The 21307-nt window shown below is 43.6% G+C and overlaps 1 protein-coding gene across 1 annotated transcript in view; it reads left to right on the top strand.

Moving 5' to 3' along the window:
• The window catches only part of tbc1d32 (TBC1 domain family, member 32), a 348975-nt gene that overhangs the window by 262749 nt on the left and 64919 nt on the right, over positions 1-21307 (top strand). Inside the window, 1 exon segment of the mRNA XM_038799703.1 lies at positions 14933-15048. Within this exon segment, the coding sequence (XP_038655631.1) occupies positions 14933-15048 (116 nt within the window).

The following is a 21307-nucleotide window of genomic DNA, read 5'->3' as shown; positions in this document are numbered from 1 at the left end:
GTATGCCAGTTGTATATTTCATAATATTACACATTGACATATCATTAATACTGGCACCATACTTCAATGATTGTTAATCATTATGCAAGGGTTCTTCCTACTGATCCCCCTTTTTCCCCTTTCTTTATTTTTGCTGTTAGCATTTTGATCCATGGATGCTTAATGTACATGTATGTTTAAGGCAAGCAGCAGAGAGAATGAGGAATTCAAGAAGTTACAACATAGTATATGGTTCTTCTAGCTTTGGAAAGCAAGGTACAAACTTCTCGGCACCCGAGAGATGGGCTGGGATTCAGTTCGATTGATTGGTTGTAGCCAATGAATTGGCCAAAAAGCCATGTGCTGCCCAGTGACAGGTGATGATTGGGTCCTACTCAAGTGGAATGATTGTCAGAGGCCCAAGCAGTTCAGTTTTTGAATCCTGGACATTTGGGGGAAAGATCTGCTCTGCTCTCTATCGCTCTCTCTCTCCAGAAAGGTTGCAAGTTGATGTATTCCTGAATCTACAGAGAACCTGAATGAATGAATCTACAGTGAAACAATTACAAGCTATAAATAGAGACCGAGATCTGAGAGCTTACTTTGAAGGAAGGTCTGCTTAAACGTTTGTGGGTGTGGGTGTGTGGGTAGCGAGGGTGGGAGCGCAAGTTCAAGTGGGGATTAAGATTTAGATAATAGTTAACCAGTTGTATTTGTTGCATGCTACATTATAGTCCTTCATATAAATAACAATTAATTGTGTTTAAATTTACAAAGCTGGTGACTGCAATTAATGGGCAGCCAATAGCCAAAGACTCTAAAAATTATTGGTTAATTCAATTGTGTTGTGACTCCAGGTCAAGTGAGGCTGGAACTGACCGCGCACTAGCCCAGAGTGTTGTAACATAATTTGGGGCCTCGGTTCCAGAATCTTTGGAACGTTAGACAGCAGCATATAAATTAAAAAGAGATACCAGATGTGTAGCAATATAACAGGATGTCTCTGGAAGCTGCTAAGATTTTTATTCAGGTGGACAACTTGTCTCTGGTTTATTCAAAAAGATTTGAAAAGACTAGCTAGCCAAATTGGCAGGTGAATTAACAACAGAGATACTAGCAATAAACTAAGACGGTAGAGATAACTGAAGCGATTACTCAACAGTTATATTTGAAAGAGATGCCAGAAACACAGTGGAATTAGCTAAAATTCAGTTATGATGAAATGATTAGAGATGCAGCAAAAAGAAAAAGATGGAGATGCAGAAAAAAAAAGAAATGGAGATGCAGCAAAAAGAAAATGAAATGGAGTTGGAAATGAAGAGGTTGGAATTAGAGAGAAAGGAAAAAGCAAAGAGAGAGTGTTACAGCTTAAGGCACTGGAAATTAGAGGGGAGCTGCCAGGAACTAGAGGAGAGCTTAATCTTAGAACGGAATCCAACGGCAATATGTTTAAATATATCAGGTCCTCCCAAAATCTGAAGAGAAGGAGGTAGATGGCATTTGAGAAAATGGCAATGCAAATGGAGTGGCCAGAAGAAAAGTGGGCATTACCCATGCAAGTAAATTGACGGAGCATGCACAGATGGTTTATGCTTCCCTGTCAGAGGGGGTGTCTAAGAATTATGATGAGGTACAAAAAGCCTATTCTGGGGGCATAAGAATTGGTTTCCGAGCACATAGTCAAAAGTTTCCGAATTTAAGGAGACAGCTGGGTAGACGTATGCTGAATCCAAAAGAGTTAAGCAGAATGGTAGCATTGTGGATAGCGCAATTGCTTCACAGCTCCAGGGTCCCAGGTTCGATTCCGGCTTGGGTCACTGTCTGCACATCCTCCCCGTGTGTGCGTGGGTTTCCTCCGGGTGCTCCGGTTTCCTCCCACAGTCCAAAGATGTGCAGGTTAGGTGGATTGGCCATGGTAAATTGCCCTTAGTGTCCAAAATTGCCCTTAGTGTTGGGTGGGGTTACTGGATTATGGGGATAGGGTGGAGGTGTTGACCTTGAGTAGGGTGCTCTTTCAAAGAGCCGGTGCAGACTCGATGGGCCGAATAGCCTTCTTCTGCGCTGTAAATTCTATGAAAAATCTATCTATGAGAACAATTTTGATAGATGGATACAAGTATTGAGAGCTGCAACAGTTCATGTGGCTCTGAGAGAGGTCATTCTCTTAGAGGAATTTAAGAATTCCCAACCTTGTAAGATAAGAACCCATGTTGAAGACTAAAGTGTGATGACTGCTGGACAAGCAGTAATTATAGCTGACAATTATGAGCTAATCCATAAATTTAAACCTTGGTTCTATCACTCCCATAATTTTGAAAGGGATAGGAAGTGGGAGAGTGAAAGGAGAGCAGATAGTCAAGGTAAGGAATGGATAGCTGGGAATGCTCCAAGATCTCCTCAGACCAGGAAGGAAGGTACTGAGGGTAGAGGTGAGACTCGAAGGCCTAGGTGTTACCATTGTGATAAGGTGGGACACGTTCGTTCAGCATGTTGGACATTGGAAGGAAGGCCCATGGGACTTAGAATTCATAAGGTGGATTATGAAGTGGATTATGAAAAGGAAAAAAAAAAGTGGAGAACACCACAGGGCAGTCTGTAGCTTTAACAGGACTTTGGAGACCTGAGGTAAATACTGATGTGGGAGCAGGTGTGATGAATGAGGTAGAGGAGAGATATGCAGGCTTTTTGTCTAAGGGGTAGGTCACCCCATTTTCCTCAACAGATGTAGCCAAACCCACAACTATCTAAAGGGACACTTGTTCTACTCAAACTCCCTTACGAGAGAAAGATTTGCTTTTCCCTCCGGAAAGTTGAATGAAAGCTAAGCTTTCATTGAATAGAACAGGTGGAGATTATATCCCAGCTCCATTGTATACAGTACAATTCAAGCGTGATTTAGTGTCGGATCCAGTAGTTGTCAGGATCTTTGAGAACTTCCCAGTGGATGGAGTAGACATATTATTGGGAATGATATGGCAGAAGTGAAGGTTGTAGCTTCACGCATGAGTGCAGAGAGCCCAAGGGAAGTACTGCAGATAGCACATGAGATGCCAATGGCAGGGCGTGGGAAGTGGGAAAACTCATTGGGCATTAAATGGCTCAAAGAAAGAAATGTTGAAAGACATTAATCACACATCAAGTGACCATGGTAGTGAATCTGATTCTGCTGACACTGATAATCTTTATTATTGTCACAAGTAGGCTTACATTAACACTGCAATAAAGTTACTGTGAAAATCCCCTAATCGCCACATTCCGGCGCCTGTTCGCGAGAATTTAGAATGTCCAATTCACCTAACAGCACGTCTTTTGGGACTTGTGGGAGGAAACCAAAGCGCCTGGAGGAAACCCACGCAGACTTGGGGAGAATGTGCATATCCCGCACAGAGTGACCGAAGCTGGGAATCGAACCTGAGACCCTGGTGCTGTGAAGCAACAGTGCCAACCAATGTGCTATCGTTCCGCCCATGATGAAATTATATCTGCAAGAATGATTCCTCACAAAAATTTGTCAAAAATTCAGTAGAGAACCAGATTCTGGAATCCTCAAAACGGAAGGTGACCCTAAGAAAGAGGGGTTTGAATCTAATAATAACAGTAATGAAGAGTCAGACGAGAATTGTGAATTCGATTTAGGTTTTGATTATGAAGAATAGATAAACAACTGCTAGCGAAAAGACCTGTCACTAATTGATCTTGAATAAATGGCAAGAATTTCTTCCATGGCTAGGAAAGAAGACAGTAGATTGGAGGAAGAAAGTGAACTGGACATTTTAAAAATAATTTGTTCCTGTCTCTTGCAGTAAAATCCGTTGCTATTCATTTCAGGTGCAAATATTTCCGAGAGCACGCCCATTGTGAAGGACAATATACGTAACATCACGACATCAAATATTCAGGATGAGGACAGCAATGACTGTGAAGTGACACAAAACAAACAGCCAGTTAACCCACATCCTTTTCAAGGCCCACAGTGTCTCTCCCAGTTAAAGGAAGCAAATAGCAAAGAAGATTACATAATTAGTGATCAATTCCTTTTGAAAATGACAAGGAAGATGGGTGAAAAACCATATCATGACTCTGCAACCACATTTGAGAACAAAAAACTGAAAGTTCATGGAACCAACAATGTGTTACCCTCTGATTCTGAGAGTAAATAAGAACAGCTGAAAACTGGAAAGCACAAATTGTCACTAAGTAGAGATAATAACTGATTATGGAGACTTGGGGAAGAGGCAAAAACTGTAAACGAAGAATATTGCATTTAAGCCAACGAACTCTGCGAAAATTGAACCCTCAACTTGTCACTCAAAGTAGCCATGTGAAGGAAAAGGGAGAATGTAAAGCTGGAGGGGTTGAAGAGTGTTTGTCGATTAAAAATTAACCAAATATTTACCTCAATTTGACACTATTGCTGGCAATTTGGCTGCAGAGGTTCCTCGAAATTTGGTTGAACATTCATTGAACAATCAGGAAAGACTGACTGCATTACACGAGAGACAGAAAGAGACAAGTACAGGAGAAACTCATCCAGGGGGCCCCCTCCAATTTGGACAGTCAGAAACCTGATAAAGGGCGGCACATTGGCCAGGATTCTCCGACCCTGCGCCGCGTCAGAGTATCCCCGGGGGGAGGCCCATATCCCGCCCAATGTCGGCGTCCCTATCCTCTGGCGCTGTTTTTCAGGCGCTGGTGGGATTCCCGCCACTCCGGTCGGGGGCTGTTGACAGCGGCCCCCCGGCGATTCTCTGGGCTCCGATGGACCGACAAGGTATCAGAGAGAGCTCTAAAACCAAAGATGCAAACTTTAGCAGCAGTAGAATAGAGAGAAGATCTAATAAAGATACTGAAAAATATATAGACAGATTCATAGAGGCTCACCAAGGTGCACTACAATAACTAATCATGATGGACTACAGAAACTCTGGACCAATAAAATCACATCCGTCTCGACTACAACCACGGAGACTGGCTCAGCTAGAGACTGAAATACAGTGCATGTTGGATATGTAGCAGAAACAAGCGAAAAAGCCGTGAACCAATGAACATCAAGTGGAGTTTGGGAGATTGAAGGCCATGTTAATGGGCAAATGGGTGTTGGCTGTCCTGGACTTTCCAGACTATTAAAATAGCCACAGGTGCCAGTGACAGGAGTAGGGGCACTGATACTAACCCTTCAGCACTTTGAAGCATTTGTCCGACACAACAACAAACAAAACATGGTTTACACCATAAACCGCTTGCATTTATAGATAGGTTTTAAAACCCAGAACGCAAGATTATTCCTTCGGACTTTATTAATTCAACATTTCAATGTTCAAATTGTAGACCTTCCTGGAAAGGATAATAGATTTAAGGGCTGACTGGTTACCAATGTAAAGACTGGAAAGGGAACTTGTATAATGTGGTTGGATGAATGGATATGTATTTGTGATTTATGTCTTGCATACCTCATAATGAAACATCAGTGCCCTGACATTTCATTCCTTTCAGGGCAAGAGGGAGGTGCCATATACCTGCATCTGTATACTGTGTTATTTTAGACTTTAATTTATGATCTGAAGGTTAGGAGTAAAAGGTTAGGAGCAGGGAATCCTGCTGATTTCCCTTTTATCCTTTTTCTTTATTTTTGATGTTATCATTTTGATCCATGGATCCTTAATGTCCCTGCATCAATAAGTCAAGCAGCAGAGAGAATTAGGAATTCAAGAAGTTGCAAAGTAGTATATGGTGCTGCTAGCTTTGGACAGTTTTGAATCCTGGGCACACAGGGGAAGGACCTGCTCTTCTCTCTCTCTCTCTCTCGAAAGGCTCTGAGTTGATATATTCCTGAAACTGTAGAGAACCTAAATGAATGAATCTGCAGAAAAACTGTTACAGGCTACAAACAGAGACCTAGATTAGAAAGCTTACTTTGAAGGAAGATCTGCTTAAAGACAACGATCTGATACAAAGACTTTTAATTATTATTTTTACCCCTCTCCTCCCCTCTGTGCTTGTGTCTGTGTGTGTATAGAGGTTGGGGCAAATTAAAGTAATTATAATATTTATTATTGTCACAAGTAGGCTTACATTAACACTACAATGAAGTAACTGTGAAAATCTCCGAATCGCCACACTCCGGCGCCTATTCAGGTACACACAGCGAGATTTCAGATGTTCACTTCACCTAATATCACATCTTTCGGGGACTTGTGGGAGGAAACCGGAGCATCCGGAGAAAACCCACTCAGATACAGGGAGCATATGCAGACTTTGCACAGGCAATGACCCAAGCTGACTTCAATGAAGTTACTGTGAAAAGCCCCTAGTCGCCACATGGAGCCGGAATTGACTGCACACGAACCCAAGGTGTCGTAACTGTCATGTGAGAGAGTACCTTTCAGAAATCGATCTTTATAAATGGGTGTGTATATAAATATCTGTAGTGAGAGTACATTAAGAAATGGTTGTTTACTACTGCAGTGATGTCAGAGAGTGGGTGCAGCTGGGCTGTCTGTCAGCTTTATACGTTCATTTTGGGCTGTTTGCTGCAGGGTAGTGTTTTTAGTTTCGTTTTTCAGAACTGGATAGCTGCAGTCACAGCCAGAAGGTGTATTAATCTCTCTCTCTAATCTAAAGACGGTAAATCGATCCTTTGGTGTGTTGCACGTTTTACTTGAGTGTGAAACGTTTTATTGGAGTGTATTAACACGCCTCCGTTTAAAGGCCGTGTGCTTAACACTACTACAGCTCTGTGTGTGTAATTCAGCTCAGGAGTCGCCAGGTGCCGTATCTAGACACCTCACAAGTATATCAAGGTCAGGTTCAAAGTCATAAATCTACACCGATTAGTAAGTTCCAAACGATTGATATTTATTATCACAAATATAATAAATACACATGCACACGCTAAAGAGACTAAGTTACTACTAAACTAAACGACTAAAATACTTAGCTAAACAGGAACAGGCAAGGTCAGGGAGCGAGACCTTCGTCCCGTTCTTGGTCTGCAACTCTCAGAAAGCTTACAGGTCGTCAGGGTCTAGCAGGGCTGGTTCGCGTAGTGAGCGTCGTGGTGAAACTTACAGTTCGATGGCTGGTGGCTCAACGGCTGGTGATGGAACTGGAGTCAGGATGCGATGTATCAGCAAACGCCGGAGCCACAAAACAGACAGAACCATGTGCGGGGTCTATCTTTATAGGTCCCCCAATGTCCGTGCCTCTTCGGGGCGGGCCTTTACCTGCCCTGTATCGATTGGGTTATGTCCCAATCAATATTTTACAAATCCCCCAATCTGAGGGTCTCTCCTCGATGGGTGGGGCGGTCTCTCTGGGTCTTGTGATAGATACTTATGGTGCCGTTTCGTCTGGGCCTCTCTCGAAAGTATCTATTCATATCTAAATGTATCTATTGTGCTGTCCTGGATCTTGAGCACCTCATTACTATGCAAACGCTGTTGCCATTTACACCTTTGGTTGAGATCTTGCACCTGGCCATAACTGGTTTCGATACGTGCAGAATGCTAATTAGCTTTCTACACAACTGCTTGTTCTGGCTAAAACTGTTCTCTCCCTAAAGTCTTAGCAGTTCTCCATTTTTAGCCCAGTGTCCATCTTAGGTGGCTACAGGTGATTTAAAACTAATAACTGCTCTCAGTAGTGACTTTAACCTGATGTGCTTCTGTTTAAAGGTTTTTTTTTAAAATCTTATGGATGTTTAAAGGACAGCTTAAGGATTACTTAGTGTTGTATTATTTGTGGATTATATTTGAATTGATGGTGCTAAGATGTTCGCTGTATGTTTTAAAAGATTAACTTGAGTTCATAAAATAAACATTGTTTTGCTTTAAAAATTACTTTTCCATTTCTGCTGGACCACACCTGTAGAGTGGGCCATGTGCTCCCCATACCACAAACTATTAAACGTTGTGGATCAGGTGAACTCCATGATACACTTTGGGATTCTCTAAACCCAGGCCCATAACAAATTGGGGGCTCGTCCGGGTTAAAATTCCATCTATTGGATGGCTTAGTGAATTTAAAGACAGTGAGGGGTGAGCATATTGTGGTTGATTTTCAGGTGTGGTGTTACAGTTTAAGTAGGGAGTGTGTTGTGGACAATGGCTCTTCAGAGGCTCTGATGTTTTTGGGGGTGGAGACGGTCACATGCAGTACCTTACGGACAGAGACTGAAAGCAGACTGTTATATTTGGCAAAAGCATTGCAGTTAACATTACCTGACAAAATGCGAAAATATAAGGTAATTATGGCAGTGGCTAAACATTTTAAGTTGCCTGAGCTACAATTTAACTCATTGTAAATGGCAGAAATTCAGTTACAAATTCAACAAATGGAGCACGAGAAAGAATTAAAGTAGCTTGAATACGAAAGAGAGGAAAAAGAAAAGAGTGTGAGCAGAAAAAGAAAGAGAGGAAAAGGAAAGAGAGGAAAAAGAAAAGGCGAGAGGAGAAAGGAGAAAAGAAAGAAAAGCCCGAGCAGAACAAAAAGAAAGAGAAAGGGAGATACAGATCAGGGAAAAAGATAGAGAGTTTGAACTTCAGAAAATGGCCATGAAACATGACAGTCAGTTAAAATTGGCAGACGTAAAGGGACATGTACAGTTGGATGATAGTGATGAGGATAGTGAGAAAGAGCGTCAAAGTCGAAGGCTTGGTGGGAATCTATTTAAATATGTCCAAGCATTGCCAAGATTTGATGAGAAGGAAGTAGAAGCCTTTTTCATTTCATTTGAGAAGGTAGCTAAACAAATGAAATGGCCACAGGACATGTGGGTATTACTGATTCAAACAAAGCTGATAGGTAGGGCTAGTGAAGTTCTGGAGGAGGTATCTGGGACGTATGAGTAGACGAAACAATCCATCTTCGGTGCATATGAACTAGTGCCCGAAGACTACAGACAAAGGTTTAGAAATTTAAGGAAATAATTTGGTCAAACATACGTGGCATTTGAAAGGCTCAAACAGAGTAATTTTGATAGGTGGATCAGGGTCTTTGAAAATAGACCAATTGTATGAAGGTCTCAGAAAAATTATACTTTTGGAGGAGTTTAAAAATTCAATTCCTGATGTAGTGACAACTCATGTGGAAGAGCAGAGGGTTAAAACCACGAGATTAGCAGCAGAAATGACAGATGAATTATGAATTAGTTCATAAATTAAAGCTTGGTTTCCAACATCAGTTTCAGCCTGTGAGGGACGGAAACTGGGGACGTGAGAAATACTCACGTATTAAAGGTAAAGGTGATCTGATGCGAGATAATAAGGAGAGTGTACCTCAGACTAAAAATGAAATCCAGGACGATGGAAAATAAATGAAAAATTTCAAATGTTTTCACTGTAATAAACTAGGCCATGTAAAGTCAGTGTTGGTGGTTGAAGAAAAGCACTGGGAAGGCTGATGTGGTAAAACAGGATAAGACAGTGGGTTTTGTTAAAGTGGTAAAGGAAAGCCCAAGTGAAGCGAAGGAGGTGCAAAAGATTGTACAGCCTGATCAAGAGGTGCTTGATTAGGTGCCAGATCTCTTTAAAGAATTTACTTGTGTGGGTAAAGATTACTCATGTGTATCAGGAGGAGCAGGTAAAGAAGTCACAATTTAAGAGATACGAGAGCTAGTCAATCTTTTATGGTAAGAGATGAGGAGTTATGTAGTTTGGGAAGAATATTGCCAGAAAGGTGGCAATACGTGGAATTTAGGGTGAGAGGAGTAGTGTTCTATTATAGAAGGTAAGGTTGGAAAGTCCAGTGAAGAGTGGTGAAATGGTAGTAGGAGTAGTAGAGAAAGTATCTTGTCCAGGAATACAGTTCATCTTGGGTAATGATATAGCTGTATCACTGGTGGGAAGTGATGCCTACTGTGGTTAATAAGCCAGTGGAAAATCAGACAACTGAAGTGTTGAAGGACGAATATCCTGGGATTTTCCAGATTGTGTAGTAGCAAGGTTGCAAATTCACTGGTTAATACAAGAGGAGAAATCAAAGATGAAGTTGAAGTACAATTATCAGAAATAATTTTTTTTTTTTTTTTTTTTTATAAATTTAGAATATCCAATTCATTTTTTCCAATTAAGGGGCAATTTAACGTGGCCAATCCACCTAACGTGCACATCTTTGGGTTGTGGGGGTGAAACCCACGCAGACACGGGGAGAATGTGCAAACTCCTCACAGACAGTGACCCAGGGCCGGGATCGAACCCGGGTCCTCAGCGCCGTAGGCAGCAATGCTAACCACTGTGCCACCGTGCCGCCCCAGAAATAATTTTTGATCATATGGTTGAAAAAGAATACGAACAGGTGGAGCATGAGGGGATATTTTAAGTTCAGGAAAATTGACGGAGTTACAACAAAAAGATATAGAAATAAAATGGATGTATCAGAAAGCATACACGGAAGAGGAATCTGAGTGTATACCAGAGTGTTATTACCGCAAAAGTAATGTCTTGATGAGAAAATGGAGACCTTTACATATGCAGGCGAATGAAAGTAATATTGCCGATAGGGTATAGAATGGAGGTATTGCGAGTTGGACATGAGGTACCAGTGGGAGGTCATTTGGGAATAAGGAAACTCAAGCTAAAATCCAAAAATATTTTTATTGGCCTGGACTACATAAAGATGTAGTTAAATGTTGTCAATCATGTCACACATGTCAAGTGATAGGGAACGTAAAGCAGTGTTAATACCAGCACCCTTAGTACCCATTCCAGCATTTAAGGAACCTTTTTACACGCGTCCTAATTGATTGCGTAGGACTGCTTCCTAAAATGAAAAGTGGAATCAATATCTATTGATTATAATGGATGTGTCTACTAGGTTTCCAGAGGCCATTCCAGTACATAATGTTACAGCTAAAAAGGTTGTGGAGGAGTTATTTAAATTATTTACTAGATATGGACTACCCACAGAAATACAATCGGATCAAGGATCAAATTTTACCTCCAGGTTATTCAAAGAAGTTATGGACAGTTTAGGAATAAAACAATTTGAATCAACTGCGTACCATCCAGAATCACAGGGAGCGTTAGAAATGTGGCATCAGACATTAAAGACAATTTTGAGGGCTTATTGGCAAGATTAACCAAAGGATTGGGATAAAGGAATTCCATTCGTACTGTTTGGAATTAGGGATGCACCGAATGAGTCAACAAAATTTAGTCTTTTTGAACTAATTTTTGATCATGAGGTAAGAGGCCCACTTAAATCGATGAAGGAAAAATTGGTGAGTGAAAATCGGAAATTACATTATTGGATTACGTGTCACATTTTAGGGAACGATTAAATAAAGTAGGTGAATTGGATGGACAACATTTGAAAGTTTCACATTATGTGATGAAACGGGCAGCATACAAGAAATCCAAAGTTCGTAGTTTTGCCAGTATAGATAGAGTTTATTATTGTTACCAGTGGTAGGTGAACCTTTAAAAGCTAGGTTTTGGGGACCTTATCAGATTGAAAAGAAATTAAGTGTGGTGGGTTATATGGTAAAAACACCAGATAGAATGAAGACTCACAGAGTGTGTCATGTGAATATGCTTAAAAGCTACTTTGAAAGGAAGGAGAGAAAAAGGAGGAGATTTAAATGATTCTAACTCAAAGTGACGAACCAAATCCAGATGACTTGAATTTGAATTCGACATACCTCAAATAAATGGGAAAACGAGGATGTTCTTCAAAATTGGGATAAATTGTTGAGTTACCTTCCAGAGGAAAAACAAACTGACCTGAAAGAGTTATTGATCTCACATGGGCAAGTTGGTGGAGTTAAATTGGAAAGTACTAAAATAGTTATACATGATGTAGATGTGGGAAATGCTGTTCCAATCAAACAACATCCATACAGACTTAACCCTTTAAAATTGGCACAGGTTAACAAAGAGATTGAGAGTATGCTTAAAAATGGCATAATTGACTCAAAGCCCCCAAAGACCTGAGTTGTGGCTTACGGACATGTCAAGTTCCTGGGTATGGAAAAAATTAAGTTTGCCTTGAGGGGATCTGTACAGGCGTTCGCCGAAGGTGGCAACCATTCATTGACTTCTTTGCGGGAGAGTGAACGTCAGCGCCCGAAGGTGGCAACCGTTCATTGACTTCTTTTGCAGGAGAGTGAACGCCAGCGGAGGGGGGGGGGGGAGAGAGGGTAGAGTAGAAGGGTAAAATGGCGGGTAGTACCGGTGGGAGAGGAGTGGGCTTGTGCAGTATGTTACGACTGAAGTATTGAATGTACGTGGATGCTTGCACATTTTTGCCTTTTTTGCTTTCTTTCTGTTGATGTTTGTAACTGTTTACAATGCCAAAAAACTACCTCAATAAAATTGTTTGTTTTAAAAAAAAAATGGCATAATTGAAGTGGGTTGCAGCCAATGCAGCTCCCCCATAGTGATGGTACCTAAACCAGACGGTACCCAACGGTTGTCTGTGTGGACCATAGAAAGGTTAATACAGTTACAAGAATGGACTTTTATCCTATCCCATGTTTGGGGGATTGCATTGAGAAAATGGGGCAATCAGCTTTTATTTTCAAATGGATTTACTTAAAGGTTACTGGCAGGTACCTTTATCCGAAAGGGCGAAGGAGATTTCAGCTTTTGTGACTCCAGATGGTAGACACCTATTCATGGAAAGAACATTTAAAACATCTGATGGAGTTATTCGATCGACTTCAGGAGGCGGGTTTGGTGATAAACCTAGCCAAAGTGAATTTGGAAAAGGCCATATCACTTTCCTTGGCCATACAATCGGACAGGGCTGCATGGTCATACGTGATGTGAAACCAACAGCTACTGAGGAGTTTCCAATACCCTCAAGACGAAGGGAAATAATGTGATTCTTGGCATGAGTGGATTTGATAAAATATTTGTGTCAAAGCTTTGTAGCGTGGTTGCTCCACTGATAGACTTGCTGAAGAAACATCAAATTTCAGTAAACAGCGGACTTTCAACAGGCATTTGACTGCCTGAAAGCTGTGATAACCAATGCTCCTGTGTTGGAGAATTACAAGGGACTCTGTGATCAGATTATAGAACAGTACAGCACAGAACAGGCCCTTCGGCCCTCAATGTTGTGCCGAGCCATGATCACCCTACTCAAACCCACGTATCCACCCTATACCCGTAACCCAACAACCCCCCCCTTAACGTTACTTTTATTAGGACACTACGGGCAATTTAGCATGGCCAATCCACCTAACCCGCACATCTTTGGACTGTGGGAGGAAACCCACGCACACAGGGGGAGGACGTGGAGACTCCACACAGACAGTGACCCAGCCGGGAATCGAACCTGGGACCCTGGAGCTGTGAAGCATTTATGCTAACCACCATGCTACCCTGCTGCCCAGAACTGATTGAACTGAAGTATCTGACTATAAAGAGAAATGTCGAGACGTAGAGCAATGGACGGATCATGCAGACACCTTCTTTTTCAAAGAGACTGTCAATCAAGAAGGATTTCAGTTGGAGGAAGAAGAACAAAAATGGACTATATTATTATATTTGTTTGCGTGTGTTATTTTTTTAAATGAAAAAGTATATTTATTGTGCGCATTTCTTGGATGGTGAAAAATGAAACCATCTTGAAGTTGATGGTTTATTTTTTTTTCTTAGGGGGAGGTGTCATGTGAGAGTATCTTTAAGAAATGGGTGTTTACTACTGCAGTGATGTCAGAGTGGGTGGAGCTAGGCTGCCTGTCAGCTTTTTACTTTTGTTTTAGGCTGTTTGCTGCAGGGTGTGTATTAGTTTGTTTTCAGAGCTAGATAGCTGCAGTCACAGCCAGAAGGTATACGAGTCTCTCTGTAAACTAAAGACTGTAAATCAATCCTTTGGTGATTTAAAACTAATAACTGCTCTCAGTAGTGACTTTAACCTGATGTGCTTCTGTTTAAAGGTTTTTTAAAGTCTTATGAATGTTAAAAGGACAGCTTAAGGATTACTTAGTGTTGTATTCTTTGTGGATTATATTTGAATTGATGGTTGCTAAGATGTTCACTATGTTTTAAAAAGGTTAACTTGAGTTCATAGAATAAACCACACCAGTCGTGGGCCATGTGCTCCCATACCACAATCTATTAAAGGTTGTGGGTCAGGTGAACTCCATGATACACTTTGGGGTTCTCTAAACACTGGCCCATAGGGCAGCACGGTAGCATGGTGGTTAGCATAAATGCTTCACAGCTCCAGGGTTCCCAGGTTCGATTCCCGGCTGGGTCACTGTCTGTGCGGAGTCTGCACATCCTCCCCATGTGTGCGTGGGTTTCCTCCGGGTGCTCCGGTTTCCTCCCACAGTCCAAAGATGTGCGGGTTAGGTGGATTGGCCATGCTAAATTGCCCGTAGTGTCCTAAAAAGTAAGGTTGGGGGGGGTGGGGTTGTTGGATTATGGGTATAGGGTGGATACGTGGGTTTGAGTAGGGTGATCATTGCTCAGCACAACATCGAGGGCCGAAGGGCCTGTTCTGTGCTGTACTGTTCTATGTTCTATAACATAACATAACAAATAAAACTACAGTAAACTTTGTGTTATCAGGCACGACAGCTGAAATTCTCATCGAGCTGGAATTTCTGGTGTGTCCCCATAAGGACACGTCACTTTACCAAGGAAGCAATTGAGAATATATCCGGTACCTGCACCTGTGTACTGTATTATTTTATACTTAAATTTATGGTTAATGTACCTCTGAAGGTTAGTCATATAAATAATACTGTTCTTACTTCCTAACTACTTGCATCTTTGTTCATACGATGAGCATTGTAAGGTATTCCATCGGTAAACAGCACTTTGATTGTCTGGAACCACCTGCACATGTGGGATAATAAAGATTTTAATGCAATATATTTTGGCTGATGCTCTTAAGCAGTATATTTAACTGACAAAAAGATACCAATCCACAAGTCTCACTTTTTTTCGGATGCTGAGATATAACTAATTACTGAGTATGTTTCAAAATCTCTCTGTTTCAGATATGGCAGGTTTCTTGGTTTACTAAACGATGATTCTGACCAGGAGCTTTCAGTTTTGCTGATGCGTTGTGAAAGATTTATGAAACAGCAACAAACTACCATAAGCTCCTCACTTTGTATCCTTCTGTGCAGTTTGATACTTTGGCTTTTAAACAGTCATTGCTTGTGCAAAGCCGTACGCTTGTTTTTTTTACTATGAATTACATGTACTGGACAGATTTGATTACTTTGTATTCTCAAAACTCTGCCTTCATGTCTTGATCCCACTTCAAATCCAAACCGTTATTTGTTGTTTTCATTATTATTACTAATTTCTATTTGATGTTCGTTAATCAGAATAGTCCCAACAATATAACTCACCAGTGATTTTTTTTTTTTTAATGTGGTTCCGAGAAGTAGAGAGCCGTGTAGGTTTGTTTAGAGACATAATGATCAGGAATTTATTTATATTTTTTCACTCAGATTATGTCATGCTGTATGCCAAATTAAATTCTAGCATCAGGCAGTGTATTCTACATCTCAATAACTCACCATGTCTATAAATTATGTCTCTTCATATTGCACCTTGTTCGTTATAAAGTGCTAGGTTTACAGCTCATCAGCATAAGCATGAAATTGCAACATTGCAATTTCTGTTAGAAATAGTTTCTTTTCTTAATATTTTTATTGGTTTTATATTTATTCACCATGCATTCTCCAGGGTTAACACCCAATACTACAGAGGAATCTCAAAAAAGGTGGGTGTACAGAAAGGAAAACAGACAAAACGAAACAATATTACACAACAAATAGATTACTCTTTGTGAGGGCCCCTACGTTTCTGCCCCTGATGGTCAGTTGCCGTAACTGTCATGTTTTGATTATTTACATGCCGCCTCCTGGTATTAGAACATACGAGGGCTGTCCACCTTGGTATTGCGTCCCTGCTGCTTGTCCCTTCTGGCTCGCTACTTGCCCTGTGTTTTGCATGATGGCACTCCCCACCCCCTTGCTCCTTGCTTCCTCCCCCCCCCCCCCCCCCCCCCCACTTATACTTCTCACACCCCTTTGCTTTTCCATTGCCCATCTTGATCTTGTTCCCTGCACCCCCCCCCCCCCCCCCCTCCCACCCCCACCCCACCCCGTCCGCTTTACATATTGGTTTCTGATCATGAACAGGTCTTGGAACAGGCTGATGAAAACCCTCCATGCATAATGGAAGCCTTCCTCTGAACCTTGGACGGCTCATTTTATCTTCTCCAGTTTGAGAAATTCTGCTACATCACACAGCCAGTCTGCCGCCTTGGGTGGCGCAGCCGATCACCAACCGAGCAGGAACCTTTGTTGGGCCATCAGGGACACAAAGGCGAAGGCATCTGCCCCTCTCTCAACGAAGAGCTCTAGCTGTTCCGATACCCCGAAGACGACCACTAATGCGCATGGCTCCCCCTATCCTCACCACCTTTGACATGGCCTCAGATATGGTCGTTCAGTAACCAACAAGCTTGGGGCAAGACCAGAATATGTGGGTGTGGTTGGCCGGGCCTTCCTGGCACCCTTCACATTTGTCTTCTACCGCTGGGAAGAACCCACTCATTCTGTTCTTATTAAGTGCGCCCTATGCACCACGTTTAGCTGCATCAGGCTCAGCCTTGAGTATAAGGAGGTGGAGTTCACCCTGTGCACGCTTCGATCCAGAGTCCTCCCCCTATCTCCATGACCCGTTTGCCCTCCCCTTTCTCCCGTGTCTTGTCAAGGGGTGTATGTACCTCTTCTAGTATCTGTCCATACATGTCCATGCAGTTGCTGTTCCATAGTTCGTCCGCGGTCAGACGTCTGTCCTGGTATCTGGGGAACGTCGTCACCTCTTTTCGAAGGAAGTTTCCTATTTGCCTGTATCTTCTCCTTTTGGAAGTTGGAGCTTGTCCGTGGGGGACATTTCTGCACAGAAGCTCTCCTCAATCCTGACTCATTCCGCCTCCAGTTTCTTGACCCATCCCCGTACCTTGGGCGCGAATCTCCGCTCCCCAGGCCAGGTGGGAGAATTGCGGGAGGGCCGCTCTGGCACCCCCCGCGATTCTCCCACCCCCCCCAAAATGTTTTTCACAGCGACCGGCGATTCTCCGGCCCGGATGGGCCGAGCGGCCTGACGATCCCGACCTGTTCACGCAGGTGTCAACCACACCTGGTCGCTGCCGGCGTGAACAGCATGCGACAGGTAAGTGTGGGGCCTGTGGGGGGCGGAGAGAAGATCGAGCACCACGGGTGTGCTCGTGAGGGGACTGGCCCGCGATCGGTGCCCACTGATCATCAGGCCGGCGTCTTTAAGAGATGCACTCTTTCCCCTCCGCCGCCCCGCAAGATCAAGCCGCCACGTCTTGCAGGGCAGTGGAGGGGAAGACGGCAACCACGCATGCGCGGATTGGAGCCGGCCAACCTGCGCATGAGCGGCTGACGTCACTTGGGCGCCGCTGGCCGCGTCATTCTCGGCGCGCTGCCTTGACGCAAGCATCAAGGCCCAGCGGCCGAGTTTCTCGCAATGCCACTCCTAGCCCCCTGAGGGGGAGGGGGAATAGGGGGCGTGGAGTGGCCTCCGACGCCGGAGTGAAACACTCCGGGTTTCACTCCGGCGTCGGCCATTGCGGTAGTATCGGCCCCTTGTCTCCAGTGGCAGCCCAATGGTAGAATTTGAGGTGCAGGAGGGCCAAGCCTCCCATGTTTCTCCGTCTTTGCAGTATCTTTTTCATGATCCTCGGGCTCTAACCTCCCCACACAAACACCATGATTAGTTTATCAACTGAGGTGAAGAAGGCCTTGGGGATGAAGATCGGGAAGGATCTGAACAGGAAAAGGAACCTGGGCAGCACGTTCATCTTGATCATCTGCTCCTCTCCCTGCCAGAGAGAGTGGGAGCGTGTCCCACCTCTGCAGGTCCCTTTTTACCTCCTCCACCAGACTTGTCAGGTTTCAGTTATGGAGACATGTCCAATGTGAGCTATTTGGATCCCCAGGAATCGGAATTGGTCTGGCCAGTTTGAACAGTAACTTTTTTTTAATGTATTTTATTACAAACATGTATCAAAACAGGTTACAGCAAATAAACACCCCATTAAACATGCTTCCCTACAATCAACTATCCAATCTGTACAGATTTTTCCTGTTTTTCACCCCCTTCCTCCCCCGTGACAAACAGCCCCTCATACACGGTCACAAACATATCCCACTTTTCCTAAAACCACCTTGAAGAGCCCCTTAACTCGTACTTTACCTTCTCTAAATGCAGGACGTCGTACAGGTCACCCAACCAAGATGCTACCCCCCAGTGGCGATGCCGACCGCCACTCCAGCAAAATTCGCCGCCGTGCAATCAGAGAGGCGAAGGCCAAGACATCGGCCTTCCTCCTCTCCATGAGCTCCAGCTTTACTGAGACCCCCAAATATCACCACCAAATGGTCCGGCTCCACCTCCTCCTCCACTATCCTGGCTAAGACTGCGAACACTCCCGCCCAAAATCTTCCCAATTTTCACAACCTCAAAACATGTGCACGTGATTCGCAGGCACACCTCTCACACTCATCTGCTACCCCCTGAAAGAACCCACTCATTCTCGCCGTGTCATATGCACCCTGTGCACCATCTTGAACTGTATCAGGCTCATCCTTGCACATGAGGAGGTCCCTTTTACCCTACGCAGTGCTTCACTACATGCTCCCCAATTGATCTCCCCTTCCAACTCCGCGTCCTATTTCCCTTTCATCTTCACCCCCCGCTCGTCCCCCCCACCCCAGCCACTTATATATATCCCCAATTCTTCTCTCCCCTTCCACATCTGGGAGCAGCAGTTGCTCCAGCAGGATGTATCCCGGCAACCTAGGGAATCCTCTCCAGAGCTTTCGCGCAAAGTCCCTAACCTGCAGATACCTGAACTAACTCCACCTCGGCAGCTCTGCCCTCTCCCTTAGCTCCTCCAGACTGGTAAAGCGTTTCTCCAAATACATCTCCCTCACCTTGACCAGCCCACTTCCCTCCACCTCCTGTATACACTATCCATCCCCCCAGCACAAACTCCTGATTCTCGCACAGCGGCGTTCGCACAGACATCCCTTCCACCCTAAAATGCCTCCTCAGCTGATTCCATACTTTCACTGTGGACTGCACCACCGGGCTTCCTGAATACCTACTCGAAGCCATTGGCAATGTTGCCATCACCATAGCCCTCAAACTAGACCCCTCAGAAGATTCCTCCTACATCCTAACCCACTCTACCCCTTCTCCTTCCCACTACTGCCGCACCTTGTCCACATTCGTCGCCCAATAATAATGAAGCAAGTTTGGCAACGCCAACCCCTCCGGTACCTCTGCCTCTGGAGCAGGGTCCTCCCTACCCTTGGTACCTTCCCCTTCCCCACCCATACAAAGTCAGAAATGATTGTGTCCACTTTACGAAAAAAGGTAACCAGCTCTGGTTTCCCCCGCTAGTTCACTGGGAAGATTTTGCTCTTGCTTAGATTGAGTTTGTAACCTGAGAAGGCTCCAAACTCGTTCAGTAGTTCCAGTATTCCTCCTATGTTGGGTACGGGGTTCAAGACGTGGATGAACAAGTCACCGCATCGAGTTGAGACTCCATGCTCTCTGTCCCCCCTTTAAATGCCTCTCCACCCTTCTCTTTTCTAAGAGCGATTGTCAGTGACTCAATTGCTAGGGCTTCTGTGCAGCAGGAATTATCAAGATCTGATGGGGTTTGTCTGTACATTCTCCATGAAAGCACTGTACAGTAGCTTCACTCTCAAGGTAAACTCTGGCCCGAACCCAAACTGTTCCAGTACCGCTATGAGGTACCCTCCATTCGATCCGGTCCATCTCTAGAGATGATAACCTCTGGTGTCTCTCCCCTGGGTGAGGTCATGATCACGTTCAGCAGGCATCTGATGTTTGCTGTTAGTTGTCTGACTTGAAAAAGCCTATGTGGTCCTCTGCAAATACCTCCGGCACGCAACTCCCTGTCACCCTCGGCAGGGCTTTCGCCAGAATTCTGGCATCAGTGATTAGGAGTGAGAAAGGTCTGTGTAACCTGCACTCCGTCAGATCTTTTTCCTTTTTATGGGTCAGTGATATAGAGGCCTGTGCTGGCAGGGTACCTTCGACAGCGAGTCATTGAACATCTCCCACAGGTTCAGGGCCAGTGCTGTTGCATATTTCTTACAGATGTCCACTGGGAATCCGTCCGAACCCGGCATCTTCCCCGCATGCATGGAGTTAATGCTCTCCATGACTTCCCCAGTTCTAACGGAGCTTCCAGGCTCTACCTACTTTCCTCCCCTACAACTGGTATGTCCAGCCCGTCGAGGAACCGTTTTGTCATCAAATCGCACTCAAGGGCTTGGAAGTGTACAGCTCTCAGTAGAAAGTCGCAAATTAACTCATTAATCTCACTTGCACTATTTCCCTTGTGGTTGCCTGCATTCACAACTGGTGAGCCAGCAGGTGGCTGTCCGTGCTCCCATGATCATAGAAGGCCCCCCATTTCTGGTGGAATTGGTTCACTGTTATCCCTTTTGTTATGGGCCAGAGTTTAGAGAACCCCAAAGTGTATCATGGAGTTCACCTGACCCACGACGTCTAATAGATTGTGGTTATGGGGAACACATGGTCTTCGCTACAGGTGTGGTAGAGCAGAAATGGAAAAGTAATTTTTAAAACAAAACAATGTTGATTCTATGAAGTCAAGTTAACCTTTCTAAAACATACAGTGAACCATCAATTCAAATACAACCCTCAAAGAATACAACACTAAGTAATCCTTAATAACTTCCCAAACAACATCCAGAAAACAACAGAAGCACTTTAGGTTTACATTCACTACTGAGAACATTTATAATTCTGAATTTGATTAGAACAGCATTTCCCGCATGTACATCCTGTAAAGCCATTTTAGTACTTCCCAATTTATGTCTATAAACTTGCCCATGTGAGATCAATAACTCTTTTAGGTCAGTTTGTTTTTCCTCTGGCAGGTACCTCAACAATTTATCCCAATTTTTAAGAATATCCTCATTTTCCAATTTAATTTGAGGTTTGTCAAATTCCAAGTCATCTGGATTTGGTTTGTCACTTTAAGTTAGAATCATTAAAACCTCCTTTTTCTCTCCTTCCCTTTCAAAGTACCTTTGAAGCATATTCACATGATACACTCGGTGAGTTTTCCTTGTATCTCGTGCTTTTACCACATAATTCACCACACTAAATTTCCTTTCAATCTGGTACGGTCCACAAAACCTTGCTTTCAAAGGTTCACCTACCACTGATAACAATACTAAAACTTTATCTCCACTGGCAAAACTACGAACTTTGGATTTGTTGTCCGCCACCTGTTTCATCACATTTTGTGTAATCTA

This window comes from Scyliorhinus canicula, chromosome 6 (assembly GCF_902713615.1).
Source record: "Scyliorhinus canicula chromosome 6, sScyCan1.1, whole genome shotgun sequence".
Classification (NCBI taxonomy): domain Eukaryota; kingdom Metazoa; phylum Chordata; class Chondrichthyes; order Carcharhiniformes; family Scyliorhinidae; genus Scyliorhinus; species Scyliorhinus canicula.
The sequence above is the reverse complement of the archived record's forward strand: the minus strand, read 5'-3'. Positions and strand labels throughout refer to the sequence as shown.